The sequence below is a fragment of the Ailuropoda melanoleuca genome, chromosome 6, assembly GCF_002007445.2.
Source record: "Ailuropoda melanoleuca isolate Jingjing chromosome 6, ASM200744v2, whole genome shotgun sequence".
Classification (NCBI taxonomy): Eukaryota; Metazoa; Chordata; class Mammalia; order Carnivora; family Ursidae; genus Ailuropoda; species Ailuropoda melanoleuca.
Genome location: NC_048223.1, coordinates 35,322,136 through 35,343,226, shown reverse-complemented (window position 1 = coordinate 35,343,226; position 21,091 = coordinate 35,322,136). Strand labels below are relative to the sequence as shown.

General features: G+C 43.3%; 1 protein-coding gene across 5 annotated transcripts in view; it reads left to right on the top strand.

Annotated features, from left to right (window-relative positions):
* MYRIP (myosin VIIA and Rab interacting protein) overlaps nt 1-21,091 on the top strand; it is a 361,216-nt gene that overhangs the window by 319,125 nt on the left and 21,000 nt on the right. For all 5 annotated transcript variants that reach the window (XM_019807381.2, XM_019807380.2, XM_019807379.2 and 2 more), the window contains one exon: nt 20,338-20,532. In XM_019807381.2, the coding sequence (XP_019662940.1) occupies nt 20,338-20,532 (195 nt within the window). The remainder of the gene's footprint in view (nt 1-20,337; nt 20,533-21,091) is intronic.

Here is a 21,091-nt window from a genome sequence, read left to right as displayed (position 1 = left end):
TTAAAAACTTGGTCTGGGGATGCCTGGGTGGCTCAGTTGGTTAAGCACTGACCTTCAACTCAGCTCATGATCCCAGGAGTCTGGGATCAAGCCCCACATTGAGCTTGCTCAGCAGGGAGCTTGCTTCTCCCTCTCCCTTTGCCTGCCACTCCCCCTAGTTGCACTCTCTCTCTGTGTGTGTCAAATAAATTAAAAAAATCTTTTAAAATAAAAAAAAAAACTTGGTCTGAATCTGACCCAAAAATCATATGCCTCTAAAAATTTACGTGCTACCTCATTGGTTAATAAACATTCAAAAATTCTTAATATATTAACAAATTGTTTCCAATGGCCTATTTTTTTTTCCTGAGCTTTACTAATAATTTCAAAAATAAAAGCTATCAAATGGCTCAACTGAAACAGAAAGATGTCTGGGACACCATAGGCGATGTCCCATGTGTTTCTATGCACACCCTCTGGCACATAATATTGATGTCCAACTGCCTATTAAAATACTAACTTACAATAGCCAAGGAGAATTTTGTCTAGGAATGTAATAACCTCAATTTTAGGAAACCTAATAATATTTTTCATTATATTCACAGATTAAAGGGGGAAAACAATTATTTTGATAAATTTCTAGATCGATGTTTGACATGTAGTAGGAAATTCATAAATACTCATAAATATTGAGTGAAGAATAGCTGATAAATAGGAAGATAAAAACTCAACAGTAATAGCTGTTAGCCTTTCGAAGCTTACCAATTTCTTCAGGAATTTGATGAAAACTGTGAACCTCTCTCCATAAAACTGTAAAGAATAAAAATGATTTAGGGTACCCCTGGATGGCTCAGTTCGTTGAGCATCCAACTCTTGGCTTAGATCATGATCTCAGGGTTACGAGATCAAGCCCTGTATTGGGCTCTGCACTCACTGCAGAGTCTGCTTGGGATTCTCTCCTTCTCCCTCTCCTTCTGCCCCTGCCCTGCTTGTGCTCTCTCTCTCTAAAAAAGTAAAAAAGAAAATAAACAAAATCTTTTTTAAAAAAAAATTAAAATGATTTAGATAGACCCCCAGGAGGAGTCTCACTCACTTATGCATCAAGTAATAGGAATACAGACACCAGCCCCAACTGTCGACCCTAATGTGGCCTGTGAGCCAGCTCCAATGCCTCTCAGCCATACCAGCCCCTGGAGAACACTGACTTAGACAATTACCTACCTGCAAGAGCAATGTGGAAGTCCAGGAGTCCGTCAGAGAAGTTCCAGCACACTGCTGGAGCAAAAACAAATCCAAGACTGAACACATTGGAGATGGTAAAAGTAACAGTTTGACTTTACCCACCTCACCCCTCCCCCAGGGTGGCACAACTCAGTGCCAAGAGAGCCTTTCTTGGCCTGTGATTTCTCCCATGGGGGAAAGTAAGAGCATGTAAGTGAGCACCCAGCTGCCCCAGCTGTGCCAGACACTACCAAAGAGGTCCGTTCATTGCTCTCCCCATTCAGAATACTGAGTCGTAAGCTACCTGATTAGGAGATGGTGAGCAGCTCTGAGAACAGCAGCCAGGACTCACAATGTATCAAGTGGACTCAGATCCTATTAACAGCATCATGGACTCCCATCTAAAGACCTGCCCACCATGGGGACACCTCATCTATAGGTCTCCCCGTTGGCCCAGACACCTCCAGTACTCTGTGTGCCTTACCCACACACATCTCCACCAAATGGCTGGCTCCCTATGTACACTTCCAATGGTTATAGCAAGATCAAGCTTTGGCAGATGGCTAGTGAGCATGCATACAAGGCAGGACTAAATCTGTGAGCAAGAGAGAGGCCATAAACTTGAGGATAGCACTGTTTTTGGGAAAGCAAAAGGGAGGTTGTCAGCACTCAGCCTGGTACCCTGCAGAATTGAGAGAAGGCATACAAGCTTAAAAATTCTGCCTCAGGAGGGAGAAGGAAGTGTGGAGCAGGAGTATCCATCGAAGGCCTGGGAAAGCCTCAGGATCCCTGGTAAAGCTGATGGAAGGTATTTCACTCCTGAAGCCAGTCAGTTAAGGCTGGAGGAGGTGACTGCTACTTCAAATGCAAAGATAGCAACACAAGACTTAAAGGAACATGAAAAATCAAGGAAACACGACACCACCAAAAGATCACAATAATTTTCCAGTAACTGACAACCCCCCAAAAATAGAGATTTGTGATTTACCCGACGAAGAATTCAAAACAGCTTTTTAAAGGAAGCTCAATGAGCTATGAGAAAACACAGAAAATCAATTCAATAAAATTAGGAAAACAGTGCATAAAACAAAATGAGAAGTTTAACAAAGAGGTAGGAATCATAAGAAGGAACCAAACAGAAATTCTGGAGCTGAAGAATACAATGAATGAAATGAAAGATGCAATAGAGAGTATCAAGATCAAAATGGATCAAGCAGAAGGAAGAACCTGTGAAGTAGAAGACAGACCTTGGAAATTATCCAGCCAGAGGAGAACAAAAGAAAAAGAATGAAAAATAGTGAAGAGAGCCTATGTGAGCTATGGATACCATCAAGAGAAGCAATCTGTGAATTATTAGAGACCAAGAAGGAGAAGAAAGAGGAGGGCAAAAGCTTATGTTAAAAAATTATGGTTGAGGGTTGCCTGGGTGGCTCAGTAGGTTAAGCGTCTGCCTTCGGCTCAGGTCATGATCTCAGAGTCCTGGGATCAAGCCCCATGTCAGGATCCCTGCTTGACTCTGGTGGGGAGTCGTCTTCTCCCTCTCCCTTAGCCCCTCCCCCCATGCTCTCTCTTGCTCTCTCTCACTCTCTCTCAGTCTCTGTCTCTCAAATAAAAAAATAAAATATTTTAAAAAATATTTTAATAACAATGGTTGAGAACTTCCCAAATCTGAGCAGAGAATTGACCATTCAAATTCATGAAGCTCATAAGTCCCCAAACACGTCAAACTTAAATTTTTTTTCTCCAGGACTCATTATAATAAAACTAACAAAAATGAAGGACTAAAAGAGAATCTTAAAAACAGCAAGAGAAAAGAAGCTTATCACTTATAAGGGAATCTTCATAAGGCTATCAGCAGATTTCTCAGCAGAAACCTTTCAGGCCAAGACAGAGCAGAATGATATACTCAAAATGCTGAAAGAAAAAAAAACCTGCCAACCAAGAATACTTTATCTGGCAAAGTTGCCCTTCAGAAATGAAGTACAGATAACCTCATTCATTCCCAGACACACAAAAGCTATCAGAGTTAAGCAAAGCTAGACCTGCCTTACAAGAAATGCTAAAGTTCTTCAAGCTGAAATGAAAATGCACTAATTAATAATATGAAGGCATGAAAATATACAACACATGGATAAAGGTAAATATATAATCAAATTCAGAATACTCTAATACTCTAATATGGTAGTGTGTTAACCACTTAATGCCAGTAAAAAGATTAAAGGACAAAAAATACTAAAAATAACTATAGCTACAATAATTTTTTAATGAATACAATATAAAAAGAGGTAAATTGTGATATCAAAAACATAAAGGGGGAGAGTAGAGAGCATTTTTGTATGTCATTGAAGTTAAGTTGTTATCAGCATAAAATAGATTGCTATATCTATAAGATGTTTTGTGTAAGCCTTATGATACAAAGCAAAATCTACAGTAGATACACAAAAGATAAATAGATGGCAGTCAAAGCATACCACTACAGAAACTCATCAATCACAAAGGAAGACAGCAAGAGAGGAAGAAGGAACAAGAGAACAACAGAACAGCCAGAAACCAATTAATGAAATACATTAATTAGTCCTTACCTGTGAATAGTTACTCTAAATATAAATGTATTAAATTCACCAATGAAGAGACGTAGAGTGGCTGAATGTATAAAAATAAAACAAGACCCAAATACACACTGCCTACAAGAGACTTGCTTCAGCTTTAAGGACACACATAGGCATAAAGTGAAGGGATGGAAAGAGATAGTCCATAAAAATGGAAACCAAAAGAGAACAAAGGTAGTTATAATTATATCAGACAAAATAGACTTTTACTCAAATGCTGTAATAAGAGGCAATGTCAGTATAAAATGATAAAGGGGTCAATTCATCAAGAGTATATAAATATCATAAATCTGTATGCACCCAATATTGGAGCATCTAAATATATTAAGCAAATACAAACAAATCTGATAGGAAAAATAAACAACAATACAATAGGGGTAGGGGACTTCTGTACCCCACCTTGAACAGTGTATAAATCATCCAGATAGAAAATCAATAAGGAAAGGTTGGACTTGAACTGTATTTCAGACCAAATGGACCTAAGAGAGATATATATGGAACACTCCATCCAACAATAGCAGAATATACATTCTTTTCAAGCTTACATGGGACATCCTTCAGGATAGAGCATATGTTAGGTCACAAAACAAGTCTTAACAAATTTAAGAAGGTTGATATCATATGAAGTATCTTTTCCAACTACAGTGGTATAAAACTAAAAATCAGTAGCAGGAGGAAAACTGGAAAATTCACAAATATGTGGAAATTATACAACACACTCCTAAAAAGTCAATAGGTCAAAAAAGAAATTAAGGGGCACCTGGGTGGCTCAGTTGGTTAAGTGTCTGCCTTTGGCTTAGGTAGTGATCAAGCCCCAGTTCAGGCTTCCTGCTTGGAGGGGAATCTGCTTCTCCCTCTCCCTCTGCACCTCATCTCCTCCCCCACTCATGCACTCACTTGCTCACTCACTGTCTCAAATAAATCACATCTTTAAAAAATAATAAAGTAATAAAATAAATCAAAAAGGCAATAAAAAATCTTCAAACAAATGAAAATGGAAATAAAATATATCAAATCTTATGGGATGTAGCAAAAGTGATTCTAAGATGGTAGTTTATAGTGATAAATGCCTACATTAAGAAAAAAGAAAGATCTCAATAAACAACCCAACTTTACACCTCAAGGAACTAGAAAAAGAAGAACAAACTAAGCCTAAAGTTAGCAGAAGAAAGGAAATAACAAAAAACAGAGCAGAAATAAATGAAATAGAGACCAGAAGAACAATAGAAAAGATCAATGAAACTAGAGCTGGTTTTGTGGGAAAAAATAAAATTGACAAACCTTTAGCTAGACTAAGGAAAAGGAGAGAAGATTCAAATAAATAAAATCAGAAATGAAAGGAGACATTGCAGTTGATATCACAGAAATATAAAGTACCAGGAGAGAACACTATGAACAATTGTATGCCAGCAAATTGGGATAACTTAGAAGAAATGGATAAATTCCTAGAAATATGCAACCTACCAAAGCTGAATCATGCAGAAATAGAAAATCTGAATAGACCGATAATGAACAAGAAGACTGACTCAGTAATCAAAAACCCCCCAATACAGAAAAGTCCAGGACCAGACGGTACAGAGTTTCATTCTACCAAACATTTAAAGAAGAATAAGTGCCAAACCTTCTAAACTCTTCCCAAAAATTGAAGAGGAGGGAATACTCCCAAACTCAATTTATGAGGCCCGCATTACCCTTTTACCATAACCAGATAAGGACACTATAAACTACAGGCCAATATCCCTGATGCAAATATTCTCAACAAAATATTAGCAAACTGAATTCCACAGCTCATTAAAGAATCATACACCATGATCAAGTGGAATTTATCTCTGGGATGCAAAAATGGTTCAACATATACAAATCATTAAATACAATATACTACACTGATATAACGAAGGATAAAAATCATGATCTTCTCAATAGATGCAGAAACAGCATTTGACCAAATTCAACACTGTTTCATGATAAAAACTCTTGATAAATTGTTTATAGAAGGAACATACCTCAACATAACTCACAGATGACAAGCCCACAGCTAACATCATACTCAATGGTGAAAGACTGAAAGCTTTTCTTCTTTTACGAGGGTTCCCCCTCTCACCACGCCTCTTCAACATAATATAGGAAGTCCTACCCAGAACAGTCAGGCAGGAAAAAGAAATAAAATGCATCCAATTTGGAAAGGAAGAAGTAAAATTGCCATTGTTTGCAGGCAATATGATCTTATATGGAGAAAATCCTAAGGACTCCGAAGAACTGTTAGAGCTAATCAACAAATTCAGTAAATAGGCAGGATGCAAAACCAATACAGAAGTCAGTTGTATTTTACACACTAACAAAGAAACATCTGTAAAAGAAATAAAGAAAATAATCACATTCATATTAGCATCAAAAACAATAGAATACTTAGGAATAAATTTAACCAAGAAAATGAAAGATTTGTACTCTGAAAATTATAAGACTTTGATGAAATAAATTGAAGAAGACACAAACAAATGGAAAAATACCCCATGTTCATGGATCAGAAGAATTCATTTTGTTAAAATGTCCATATTATCCAAATCCTTCTATAGAATCAATGCAATCCCTAACAAAATTTTATCAAAATTCCAATGGCATTTTTCAAAGAAATTGAAAAAAGCAATCCTAAAATGTGTATGAAACTACAAATACCCCAGAGAGCCAAAGTAATCAACAAAGCTGGAGGATTTGCACTTCCTGATTTCAAACCATGCTTCAAAGCCATAGATGTCAAAATAGTATGGTATTGGCATAAACAGAGACATATAGGTCAATGAAACAGAATCAAGAGCCCTCATATACTCAATTGGGAATACTCAATAGTAAAAGGATAGTCTCTTCAGTAAATAATATGGGATAGGCCAGTGATGGGTATTAAGGAGGGCACATTTTGCATGGAGGACTGGGTGCTATACACAAATAATCATGGCACACTACATCAAAAACTAAGGATGTATTGTATGGTGACTAACATAACATAATAAAAAATTATTATAAAAAAAATAAAATAAATGAAAAATAAAAAATAATAATATGGGGAAACTGGATAATCTCATGCAGAAGAATGAAACTGGACCCCTTATCTTACACTACTCACAAAAATTAACTCAAAATGAATTAAAGACTGAAACTCTAAAACTCCTCAAGAAACATAAGGAAAAATCTCCTTGACATTGGTGTTGGCAATGATTTTTTGGATATGACACCAAAAGCACAAGTAACAAAATAATATGTGAAATAAGAGGAACTACATCAAACCAAAAAGCACCTGCATAGCAAGGAGATTGTTTCTTTAACAATCCATGAAATGAAAAAGCAACCTACAGAATGAGAGAAAATATTTGCAAACCGTATATGTGATAAGGGTTACTATCCAAAATGTATAAGGAACTCCTACAATTCAATAACGAAAAAAAAGTGAACAACCTGATTTAAAAGTGGGCAGAGGACCTCGATAGGCATTTTTCCAAAGAAGATATTCAAATAACCAGTAGGTAGGTACATGAAAAGGTGCTTAACATCACTCATCATCCCACCTGTTAGAATGGCTGCCATCAAAAAGAGAAGAGAAAACAAGCGTTGGTGACGATGTGGAGAAAAGGGAACCCTTGTGTACACAGTTGGTGGGAATGTAAATGGGTACAGCCACTGTGGAAAACAGTAGGGAGTTTCAACTACCATGTGGTCCAGTAATATCCAGTAATATCTGAGCATATATCCAAAGGAAATGAAATCAGGATCTGGAAGAGATATCTGCACTCCCATGTTTATGTCAGCATTATTCAGTAGCCAAGATATCAAAACAATCTAAGTATCCATCTACAGATGAATGGGTAAAGAAGATGTGGCATATATGTACGATGGAGTGTTACTCAGCCCTGAGGAATAAGGAAATCTTGCCATTTGTGACAACACGGATGGACCTTGAGAGTGTTATGCTAAGTGAAATAAGTCAGAGAAAGACAACTACCGTATGACCTCATATGTGAAATCTAGAAGAGCCAAACCCATAGAAATGGAGAACAGAATGGTGGTTGCCAGGGTCTGTGGGATGAATGAAATGAGGAAATGTTAGTCAAAGAGTACAAACTTCCAGTTATAAAATGAGTAAGTACTGGGGATCATACAGCATGGTGACTGTAGTTAATAATACTGTATTATATACTTGAAAGTTGCTGAGGAAGTAAATCTTAAATGTTCTCACCACACATCAAAAAAAAGGTGATTATAGGAGATGATTGATGTGTTAACTAACCCTATTATGGCAATCCTTTCGCAATATATAAGTGTATCAAATCATCATGTTATACGCCTTAAATTGACACCTTATACACCTTAAATATACACCTTAAAATGTCTCAATTATCTCTCAACAAATCTGGGGGAGAAGACATGTTGATTTTTCAAAAGCTATAAAATTAAAAAGCAAATAATAACTAGGAGGACATACTGCTTAAATATATAATGGGCAAAGAATTATTTAGCCTCCTAATGCTAATGGGTAAAAGGGCAATGCACATAAGCACGCAATTCACCACAAAAAAAAAAAAAAAGTAAATGACCGATAAGCATATGAAAAAAATCCTTAACTTCAACTGTATTTCATCTGTATTTAACTCAACATGTAGCCCAGAGCTTAGCATATGGTTTGTGCATTCATCTTTCCCATTGAACAAATGCACAGTGAGATCCTGGGAAAATAGCCGTGAACGGGGCAAAGTTCATCATTTGTTTAGACAAGCAACAAAAATGCAAATTGAAATAACGAAATGTCACTTTGCCTAACAAATTGGATGATTAAAAAGAACCATAACCAATGTGGCTAAGAGTTCAGGGAAAGAGGCAGTCTAATGCACACAAAATAGTAGGAGTGCAAGTTAGCACACTGGTAACTGGGTAAGTCCGAGCAATCAGAGTGGGCATACCCTTCGATCCAGCAATTGTACTTTCCATCCTTTATCCTATGGAAAAACTGAAGCATCCCAGGGTACATCAGTGCAATCCATCAAGCATTGCATTATTCTTGTAGGGAAACAATGACCTAAATGTCCAACAATAGGGACTCTTGGGGAAATGGAGATGAGGTCCAGAAAACAGATGGGGCATCAGCACTGCAATAGCAGACAGATTTGGTCCGGATACAAGTAAGTGGGTAAATTTGATGTCAGGAAGTTGGAGAGGTTTGGTTTTATGTCCTGTACCCCCCCATCCCACCCANCCCATCCCACCCCCCACCCACCACCCATCCCCCGCTCTCTGAACTAGAAAGTAAGTCTGTCTCCTGAAGGTGAAGGGGTGGTAGAATTGAACTTTCGAGATTGTAGAGAGGGTTTGAAATAGCTCTTGCATAGAATGGGAAAAGAAACTATGTGGACAAATAGGATCCCCACACAGCAGGGAAGGCCTACATAAGGTCAGAGATCACGATTTACCTGAGACATAAAGAGCCTGAAAAAGAATACAGCAACCTTGAACACAAATAGATGCAAAAATAAAAACCCATTCTATTGAAAGAAACAGTCTGTTAGTAGCAGGTATGTTCATAATTGCACATCGTCAGGCATAATTACACAGTACAGCTTAAGTGTCAATTCCAGGATTTACATAGAGCTCCTCATGTCGGGGGCTTCTAGTTTAGCCATTAATTTGCAATGAAATTCACAGATGAATCTCAAACCAAGTTTGGGAGTTGGGGAGAGCAGATAAAATGGAAATGAATTCTCTCCACACAAGGAATAAAAAAATATGACATTAAAACTTAAGAAAACCGCAAGTCTCCAGGAAAAATAGCAGTCTGACGGAAGAAAAGATAATGTAAAGGCGAATTCTTCCAAAATTAGGGTAGAAGCCTAATGTAAGTCAAATCAAAATCTGAACCAGACATTTTTTAACTTCTCAAAAGAAGGAAAATCTGATAGAAATCTGATAGGAAAAAAGTCAAGAATAATTTAGAAACATTTACAAAAACTAAGATAGGAATGAAGAGGACCTCTGTATTAAGATATTATGGTATGCTTTAAAGGCACAGTAATTAAATTTGTGAGAGAGTGATACAAGATATAATGAACTAGTCCAGAAGTACAGCCTAGAATATATTAAAATTTAACTCACAATTTATCTCATGATTGCCACCTACCTCTCACCCCTGGTTGGAATAAGAAACTTCTTAATAAAATGGTGTTGGGATAAATATTCACTAGTTATTTGGGGGAGGGGAGGATGCAGTGAGAGGGAAAGGTCCTTAATTTTCCCTCCAGTGAAGGAGTGAATGGATCTTCCTGGTGCTTAGGCCCGACAGGACTTACAGGAGACAATAAGGACGTGCCCGCATCCCTTGTGAGAGGTGGCCGCACAATCTTTAGAGTGTGAATCCCTGTTCATTTGCCATTTATTCAACAAATAATTGTTGACCTATTCTAAGAGCTGCAATACAGCAGGGATAAGAGAGAAGAGCTACCCACCTTGTGGCATTTACCTTCTGTTGGAGGAAAGAGCTGATAAATACAGAAATAGGTTCAGGGGACCATGTCAGATAGTGATAAGGGCTAAGAAGAAGGTTAAGGAGGGCAAGATGGAGGGAGTTGGGAGGGGGTGAGTCCAGGAAGGTCTTTCCAGACACCTCTCTGACCAAGTGTCCCTTGGACTGAGGCCTGCAGGACCAGAAGGAAGGAGTTGGGCAAAGATCTAAAGGAAGGGCTTTCTAGGCAGAGCAACACAAGCAAAGCCTTAACGGTAGAAATGACCTGGACAAGTTTAAGGAACCGATGAAAAAGCCAGGTGGTTGGAGCAACGTGGCGATGGGAGAGCAGTGAGAGAAGTGACAGGGGGCCATGCAGAGAACTTCAGCTTTTATTCTGAGTGACATAGGGAGCACCTGGAAAGGTGTCCGCAGAGAAGTGACAAGGAGGACCTTTCATTTCCCAAGATCCCCCAGGCTGCCATGAGATGAAACGATCATGTCCTTTCCCAGTGAACATGGAAGGTGGTTTCACGTCTCACTGGGCTTCTTCAGAAGTGAGCATGCGCCCCAGCAACACCCCGGTTACCACCAGCAGTGGGCAAACATTTCCACTCAGTATCAGGAACTGTTTTTCTGAGGAACAGCCAGTAAGTATGCAAAAACAAAAAAGATTGATGACCACGATCACCCCCTCTGCTGGGAAAGCAAGTCCTGCCTGCCATACCCCGACCAGGGCACCCTCGCCAGTCCTGAAGTGGCCTTCACCGGGTGTCAGGTGGCTGACATCAAACAAGAACATGACCTCAGGAAAACATACAGACCAGGGGGGTTAATTCTGGAACGAAAGTGCAGAATTTTCAAAAATTCATTTCTGTCATCACCATTAAGACAGGAAATCTTACTTCTTTCATACGTGGCCTTGACCATCAAAACCTAGATGATTTAGGAACCCAAACATTCCTGGAGGTCAGTTCTCTAATCTCTGTTATGGTTCGTAGTTTCATTTTATTACAAATGCTAATTTATTAGGTTTACGCTCCAATTTCCTTCCACAATTCTCTGTCACCCTCTCTCATCAAGTCACTTCAGGGACAGGGGTCTGTTCGTGGAGGATGTATTTTGACGGGTTGCAGAGGAATCTCCAGAGCGCCTTATGTCTTATGAGAAATGAAACATATTTGCATTGAATTTTTCTAGCAGATTTCTGTCAACTATTTAAGAGGACATATGGAGTTTCTTTTCTTACCTTTGAAAAGAGAAAAAAAAATACATGAAATCGGGGCATTTGGATAAATTTCCTTGCTTCCTCTGGTAGTTTGATGGAGGCATTTCTTCTAGCCAAGACAGCATCTGTAATATGGGACAGAAAAGTAACAAGGAGACCGTGAAGTCTGGACCACACTTAGAGCAGATTTCCTTACAGACCACATTCCTTTTCACTGAGTGTCCTGAGTGTCCTCGCTGGCTCAGTCCTAAGCAAGTTCAGAAAGGCTCAGTACCAGAGTTTGTCACTGGGGAGATCTCAAGCTCTGTAGTGTAGCTTGGTTGTTGGTGTGACCAAATTAAGAAGCCCCTTCTGCTGAATGTCACTGTGTTCCTTCTCTTGCTGACCTATTGTTCACTGATCTGATTATTCAGTACAATTCAGTTCCACAGTCACTTCCTACAGACCAGGGGGTCCCCGGAATTATGCACAGAGGAGGTGGTGTGACAGGTGGGAAGGAGCGTGGGCTTCGGAGACCAAAGTCTCTGGGCTCAAATCCCAGCTCTGTATCTTCTTCTCTGAGCCATGGTTTTTTCATCTCTAGAGATGGAATTAAAACACCAACCGTGTCAGGTTGTGAGGGCTAAATGTAATAATGAGAAGCCTGGAGTCCTAATGCCACCGCGTGGACCCACATTAGCTCTGAGTTGGCTGCCTTCTTTTCTTCTTCTGTTCCCTCCTAGAGGGGTCTCAGGAGCGGCATTCAGCAGGGGAGAAGGTGGGGCCCTACATGGGTTTTACTTGATGTGAGCTCCTGAAGGGCTTTTCTATGCTGCCCGAGCGCTACCCCTTTGTGTTCCAACAGGTCCGTAGGAGAGCCCTGGTAAACCTGGGATGTCCACGGTCTCCCATTATCCCCCTGAGGAACATTCGTTTATCACAAGGCTAAAAGGAGAACAGGAGGGCCCCACGCTTTCACCATTTTCTCCTTCTTTACCAACCCAGCTATGAAGGTTGTGTCCCCCCAATCCACTCAGGAGACTTGACAGCAAAAATGATAGATTCAAGGAACACCAGGGTGGCTCAGTCAGTTAAACATCCACCTTTGGCTCAGGTCATGATTCCGGAGTCCCAGGATCGAGCCCCGTGTCGAGCTTCCTGCATAGCAGGGAGACTGCTTCTCCTTCTGCTCCTCACCCCGCTCGTGCTCTCTCTTGCTCACTCTCTCTCTCTAATAAATAAGAATCTTTTTTGAAAAATGACAGATTCAAAATTAAGGCTAAACGGATGACCTGGAGCTTATTCCATCCTGGCCATTGGTAATCACAGTCTCTTGGTTGGTCAGAAAGGATCTTTGAAATACTCTTTTCCCTTATTCCAAGAGCCCAGTGAACGCTTCTTTCTCTGCTGGCGTTGAAACCGCCTTACTGGCATCAGTTCGTGCCAGCTCGCTGAGCTTACAGTCCGTCCGTCCTGCTGCCTCCCTCCCCACTCTGCAGCCACAGCATGCTCTCAGCTCTTTTTCCAGAAAACTGCTCTCACCCTTGTACTCCCACGCAGCTGCCCCACCCCAGGCCCCAGTGACCTTGAATTCCAGCTGCCGTAATAGTTTCCAGTGCTTTTCTCTGCCTCGGGTTCTCCCTAGCCGTAAATCTGTCCCTCCTCCGCCAGTCAGAACTGCCTTCCTAAAAACCTAAGCCTCTCGAGACTCCTGTGAGGAACTTGGGCTTCAAAATCAGGCAGATCTGGGTGCAAAGCCCGCTCCTTCAGAGCACACCCCTCCCTAAGGCTCAGCTCCTCATCTGGGAGATGTGATCCTAGTACGTGCATTAGAGGGTGGTCAGGAGAGCTCAGAGAGGCAAGGCCAGTAAAGTGCTCATCCCAGAGCTTGGCACGCAGTTCAAGTGCTCGGGAAATGCCAGCGCTTGAGAACAACAGCCGCAGGAACCTGCGGTGGCACCTGATTGACCTAGCACAAAACTCAAACCCCTGAACTTGGCATTCAGGGCGTTGCCCTGTCCCCGCCTCCCTTCTCCTGTTTGTCATCCTCTGCACACCCCAGGCTGCAGTGCCGGTCCCCATGTCGTCATGTCTCGGGAGAGTGGTGTCTGAAGGACCCTCCTCATCTTTGCTGTTTCTTAACTTCTTTCTTGTGTTTCCAGACCAACCCCAAAGTCGCACAGTGGTGGGGCCCCTGCAGCTGCAGCCCATCGCTCACGGTGCAGGCAGGGCCTTTCCTCTGCCTGCTCTTGGTCTTCGTGTCCCTCTCTGCTCTCTGAGGACAGGGACTATGGCTGACTCACCTCTGCATCCCCTGCAGGGCTCTGTGCCAGGGCCCTGGCATGGAGCAGACTCTTCCTGAAGGCTTGCATTCAATTAGTGATGATAGAAATAGCAGGTGATGTTTGAAGGCTGGTTGGTTCAGTTTCCCAGCTAGGCCATGACATCCCTTGTTTTTATTGCATATTAATATGCACGGTTCGCTCTGCTCCCAGTCAAGGGGAAATACAGGGTCCAGGATATGTGTGTGTGCCTAGAGGGGGTGGGGGGCCGGGCTGCATGTCCATGTCAGGTTGCCTACTGTCATTTCTTAGGACAGACCATTCTATATTCAGATACTACATTCTCCTTTTTTGATGTTAAGTTACCCCTTGTTTATGAAATTATGGTGGTGGTGGGTAATACTAGATCATAGTGGCTTTTTAAAAATTTTTTTAAATATTCTTTTAAAAAAAAAGATTTTATCTATTTGAGAGAGAGAGAGAGAGTATGAGCTGAGTGAAGGGCAGAGGGAGAAGAAGACTCCCCACTGATCAGGAAGCCTGATGAGGGGCTCTATCCTGGGACTCAGGGATCATGACCTGAGTTGAAGGCAGACGCTTAACCAACCGAGCCACCCAGGGGCCCCTCTTTTTAAAATATTCTTAGTTGGCAAGAAAAAAACTGGGAAATGAAAAGAAGCAAAATTTAACTTTTTTTCAGTAAAGAACAGTGAAAAGCTTTCTTCCAAACACAAAATAGGCAAGGAAAGCTGCTTCGAGAGCATGGTATATAATGGAAGGCATGTAAGTCACCAGGCCATCACCAGTAACAGGCCCACTTAGAGGCACTGGGGCAGGTTGAAGGGGTGGGGGTGTTGAAGAGGGGCCAACCCTGGACCCAGGCACTGTGTGGACACTTGACATGTGCTGTCTAATTTAATCTCCCAAAGCCCCTTGAGCTAGATGGTGTTATCTCTTTCACAGCAGAGGCACAGAGAGGTTAAATCATTTGCCCAAAGTGTCACAGACAGGGTAACCTGAATTTCCCAAGCCTCACGGTCTAGGGTGTGCAATGAGGAGGTCACATTAGCATCAGTCGTGAGTAGGAAGCCACAGGACCGCAGCACCCACACCCACCGTCTCCCTACAGCAGTTGGAGGAAGCTAGGGAGGCTTCTCCCAAGTATGCATGGACAGCCCTCTCATAGGGGCCTGCTTGGGGCCTTGACAATTGTCTAGGGAGGACAGCAATGCCTCCCAGAGGACAGGCCCCACCGGGCTGATGTTGCCCATATGCCTTCTCACAGAGGGTCTCAGAGCAGCCCCATCAGGGCCAACTTATGACTTCCCTGTTCCCAAGCACTTCTGCCCTCATGGCCCTTTCCTCCATAAAACACACAAATCAAATTTCACAAGTGTGTTGGTTTAGATTAATATATTAATATTATGTATTAAAACATGTTCCTGGACCTAAGAGTGCCTTTTTCTCTTCCGATTTTGAAAGAAATTAAAGCATTTTTATAGGCTCCTAAAAGAATGATGAGCTGTGGGCTGAGCCCAGTGGACAAGGAGGCCCTTTGCAAGACCCTGCCATGGTGGGAGTCCCCTCACCACTGCCCACCCCTGTTTCATGGACGGGCCCGTGGACCTCAAAGCATACTGCCTGCTTGTGTATCTCACAAAAACCCTAGTGCCCAGGTCCCTTCAGCTTCTACCTGTTTAGCTTTTCTACTCTTGTTATAGGCATCAGAACAGTTCCCAAGGTAGAGCTAAAAAATTCCTCTTCTGCCCCAGACACCTGCACACATCATTGAACCAGCAAAGCTTTTTTCCCACATTGTATTCCATGAGATCGTATTGAGACTTAAATCAAGTCAAATAAAGAGACAGCCCAGGCCTTTGTCACAGCCCCAGTTCATCACACACAGCCAGACATGGAATCTGTTTTGGCCCAGCTGAGTCAGGCAGACACATGTGTGCGCCTGGGTGGAGCCTGGGCTGGAATCAGCCCTCTGGCATCCAGAGTCTTCCCTCTCTGGGAAGCCAGGCATTTCACGCGCTCCTGCTGTTCACATGTTGGCAAGCTTGAGCTATTCTGGTAAGGAGCATTCCTGTCTATTCCAGCTTGAAATGAGTCTGCATTTCTTTGTCCAACACAAAGCTTTGAAATGAACGATGACACCAGACAAAAATCTCAGGAGACTTTGCAAGGATTGCTAATAAGCAAGTATACCTAGCATTTAGGTTGGAAACCATCTTTTCTGTAGGACTCTAAAGAACTCAGAATCGGCCCCTTGGCAACACCTTGCATTCTGCGTGTCTTTGGCAAACTGTTTATAAGAAAGAGAATGGAAGAGGAATTTGTTCTGGCAACACGTTTCATATGAAGAGGGATGCACAGGGACAAGATGGAGAAATCACTAAGGCTCAAGTTTGTGGGGAGCGAGACAAAAAGGAAAGAAGTCTTGTTTCTCTCTGCAGTCCCTAGAGAGAAAAGAACGAGACAGCTGGGGTTTATGACTTGAGTCCTGCCCTGCTCTTCTGCTTTCTTGGGCTCATTGGAAGGGCCACAATGGCGGGACCCAGCCTCGGAGTGGTACAGAACCTTCTGAAAGGTCTGCCCTGGTCCTGCTGTTGCTTACAGGCAGGCAGGAATCCTGAGTCTTTGTTGAGGTTGCTTATTTTGCTGCCTCTAGTAAGTGATCGAGGAAACCGAGTGCTTCTCATCACCTTCTGTACCCCGAGTGTGGACTGTTTGGGTCAGCCCCAGAGGTAGTGAGGTCAGCATTATGGATCTGATGTTCCACATGGGGCTGGGACACAGACTGAGTCCTGGAAGTGGACACTCGGGCTCTCGACAGTGACATTCAGTGGTTGGGGGACCGAGGCACGTGGGTGCATCAGAGCAAACGGATCCCATGGTAGACCAACCACTGAAAACCACACCCCAGCCGTGTCAAGTCATGTTGGCACACACCACGCATTGAAAAGGGAATCGCACGGGTATCTGGCGTGTAATAAAAGTTGTCATTTAATTCATATTTTTTGATCACTAGAAGGTTGAACTTGTTACTACATGGCCATTTCCCTCCCATCCTCTGTGGGGCCCTTGGCCTCCAGCGTCCTTGAGGCCAACCTTCCTGTTCTGTAGTTGCCCCTATGCTGTCTGCTAATGTCCACACTTTCACCTCTCCTTATTTGATCCCACGAAGCTGCCACATTGAATCCATCTTGTAATTACTATCTGGAGTACCGTCAGCGACCATAATAGCTCTCTCTGGGCTCTAAATTGCGCTTTGTCTGTGCCATTCAGCTCAGCTCTCTGGGGCTGTAAGCAATAAAGCAGAAGGATCCTTTAGCTATTCACTTCTCCCACACACAGGGCTTCCTGCCAGCACCCCCGTCCACACCAGCTTTTCATCCGAACAAAACCCTGTCCAGTGCTAAATATAGCTTTATTTAACATAATTGCACAAGGTGCTTTCTACTTTTAAATCTAGACTGGGCAGGGAGCAGGACATTTACATAACAAGTCGATGTCAGCCCTGTAACAAATCTGATTTCCTTTATTGGACCAGTGAGGAAACTAAGGAACGGGGAGGTTTGCAGCCCTGCTCCTGTCATACAGCTACTTAGATCCCAGGTATCTTAACTTCCGGTAGGTGCACTGTTCACTCCCACTCCCATGTGCAAGCGAACAGCCCAGTCCTTGGTAGTGGGCAAGGAGCCCCTGATTCCCTGCAAAGCCTGGTGGATTGCGGTGTGTATTCCCCCATGGGGAGCTCACTCACCGGACTTGGGGGGAGTGCTCCCGCCATCTGGCTCACCAAGATCTCTGTCTGGAGGTTATTTAGCTTCTGAAGTGTTCCAGGGCTTTCCCCAGACCACAGACCTGCCAGGTGAGGCTGTGGTGCTCTCCTCAGACCAGCGGCTGGGTACACCACATTCTGACTTAGTGGCAAATGCAGATGCCTTCAGGGGCCAGGGAAGTATGTCCGAGGGTCAAGTGGCTAGGGTAGGACTAAAGGCATGCAGTGAGGGCGGGGACTTCATCCATTGTCCCCTTGATCCCAGCACCTGGAGCAGAGTCTGCACACCATAGACCACCCCCCAAAAAATATGTAGAAGGAACAGTGTGGGGATTGCAGAGAACTAGCAAATGTGTGTCTCATGGAAGGCATTCTTGTCAAAAAGCACACCTCTGGGCAGTATTTGGCTTCCAGCTCGCAACCCCTATGGTTGAATAAACAAGGCTATTTATGGATAGAATGGAACAATGACGGCAAAGCAACAGGGATGCCCATCTTATTGCTTTGATGTGATGTGTTCAGCTGGAGTCGGAACGTGGAACCTGTTTCAGCACCTCTTAAATCCTTTCCATTAATAACCTTGACGATTTAATGACCCTGTCGTAATTGGAGACATGTGTAAATGCTCACACTTTCCCTTCTACTGTGCTGTGGTCTTGTTCTGAATCTTAGTCATGTCTTTCTTTTCAAAAAATGTACGAAGACATCCCTTTTACCAAATAAGGGATAGAGTTTCTAAACACAAACTTATGTCCTGAGAGAAGGGTGACAAATCTGCCTTCATTCATACAACGTCACTTTTTCTAAAATGGACTTAAGCAAACAGTGGCAGCTGTTTTGTGCCAAAATCATTCTGAGCCCAATTCATCTTCACAACCTGCCACAGCAAGTCACGGCAGGGGGGAGAGAGTGGGGGACAGCCCCTGCAAGTTTCTCCTCAGGTGAAGCATTGATCCTGGCTGCTCCCAGGGACACTGCCCTTATTCCACTGGGTCTGTGTCACCCTCCTTCCATCCCATTCTTGCGACACCCCAGACCCAATTGTTTGGGTTTGTAGCAAAGTCCCTTGAACCAAAAGGAGTGTGGCTCTTGGGTCAGTCAAGCAGCTGTTGTGGAGCAGACAGGCTGGATGGGGGGCCCTCTGAGTACATGTCCCTTAACCCTACAAAAGGTTGACAGATACGAGACCATGTGCCCTGGCGTGGAAGCCCAGAGCCAGCTTCTAGACTGTGAACTCAGCCACTGACTCGTCATTTAAACACATCGATTCCTTGGTGAATTGGGAAAGGTATCAAAACATCCTCTAGCAAGTAGAATCTAGTTGGAGGAACAGACTTGCAAAATCTAGCTACAGCCATCATTAACATTTTGGCCAGGATATATGAGTGAAAAAGGTAGCTTAGCAGGTACCAAAAGCATTGAAATTCCAGATTTTCTCGAAACATTTTACTGGTAAATGGTAAACACACACACACACACACACACCCCGGTCGAGTGTAGGCAATATTTGACTTCCAGTTTACAAACCCTTTGATAGAATAAATAAACTTGATTCTAGATAGAAACCATTGCCATCCAGAAACATTGAACTCCAGCTGACTGCTTGATATTCTATGTCCTGATGAACTCAAAGATGCAGATAATTTTTTGTGGTTGCAGTGCCTCTCTCCGTCAATGACCTTGGCCCAGATCTGGACTGATTGTAATTTTCAGTCCTGAATGTAAAAGCTTGTGTCAGTGAGGAATATATTCAGCTGCAAATAACAGAAAATCTGGCCAACAGTGGCTTCAATGGTAGGGGACTATTTTTCTCATGTAACAAGATGTTCAGAGGCAGGGGGTGACTCATGGTGGTTCAGCTGATCCGTGGCTGTCTGGGCCAGGCTCTTTCAGGCTTTCTGACCCACCTTACTCAGCATTTTGGTATTCATCACAACTGCACGCCTGTGATCAAGGTAGAAAGGAGTGGGGAAGGAGAACATCAGCTGGATCTATTCACCTGGTTAGGAAAACAAAAGCTTTCCTCGAGACCACTCAGCAGGCTTTCTTGTCAGGCTCACTGGTCACAACTGTGTCACGAGACTGCCCCGGCTGCAGGGGAGGAGGGAAATGGAGTGTTTCTCCATTCAGCCTCTATGGTTGAGCAGAGTGAGGGAGAACGGGCTTGAGAACACATGTGTAGGAGCTGAACACACAGGGGCTACGGACAGGCTGCAGGGAAACTCTCCCAACACTCTCATCGTACAGATGACGAAGCTGAGTTCCAGAAGTGCAAAGTAACTGGGTCAAGATCCCATCATTAAATGAAGTGCGAGCCGGATCTAGAACCCAGGTCTCCTAACACCCAGTCCAGAAAGCTCCGTACTGGACCAACCGTGGATGTAGTTGGACAGAGTCTGTGACTGAAGCTCTGTCAAAGAAGTAGAATATCATCCAGAAAATGAGGTGTGGCTATAAACCACCAGCAGTGGGCAGAAGATGTAATAGCCTCTCCTTGAGGTCTCCTTCTTCCCTGGAGGAGAAAGACAGTGGAGGGACAGAATCAAATAATTCAGTGTGAGTCACAGAAGCTAGGCCATGTCAAATCAGGCCTCCTCCAGGTGCCCCCCTGCTGTGTAGATATTTTAAGCTTCTTGTTCCTTGGGCACATCGACGTTCCTGTGTGTTATAATGGGATCAGTCTCATGACGGGCACCATGACCACGCAGAGCTTCCATGTCATTGTTAATGTGCTGTTCTTGTCTTCTGTCCCCTTCTGTTATTGGACCAAACAGAAGTATTCTGCTGTTTCTCTCTGCAACATCTCCACAGAAGTCCTGAAAGTCATCAACGCCACAGAAGAGCTGATAGCAGAGTCCACAGGGCCCTGGGAGTTCCCACCCGTCCCTCCCGACAGAGAGAAGGGGACATTTCCTCTCGGGACAGACCAAGTGAGACTGGATGAGCAGCTGACTTCCCTGGAAGAAAACGTAAGACAGTGGGGATGTTCCCTGTCTAGGGCAAACAGGTGCAAAGGAGAAACAGATAAAGGTGTAACCGATCACAAACAGTGCAAGGATGCATACAGACCACCACCCTGGCAGATATATTCTTAGGGAGGGGCTCAGGCTGGGTTCTCCAGAAGCAGACCCTGAAGTGAGGGTTTGCATGTAAGTGATTTCTTAGGGAAGTGCTCCCCCAGGGAGGCTGGTCAGGGAGTGGGGAAAGACTGGGGAAGGGAAAAAGTCAAGCGAAGGTGTGATGCTTTTTTTTTTTTTTAAGATTTTATCTATCCATTTGACACAGAGAGAGACAGAAAGAGGGAGGGGGGGAGCAGCAGGCAGAGGGAGAAGGCTCCCCGCTAAGTAGGGAGCCCAACATGGGGCTCGATCCCAGGACCCTGAGATCATGACCTGAGCTGAAGGCAGATGCTTAACCCACTGAGTCACTCAGGGGCCCCAACAAAGGTGTGACCTTAGACAAAGGGTAGCTTTGACCTGATCCTGCAGAAAGCCCTGGGGTATGAGTTGCATCTCAGGGTTGTCCTGA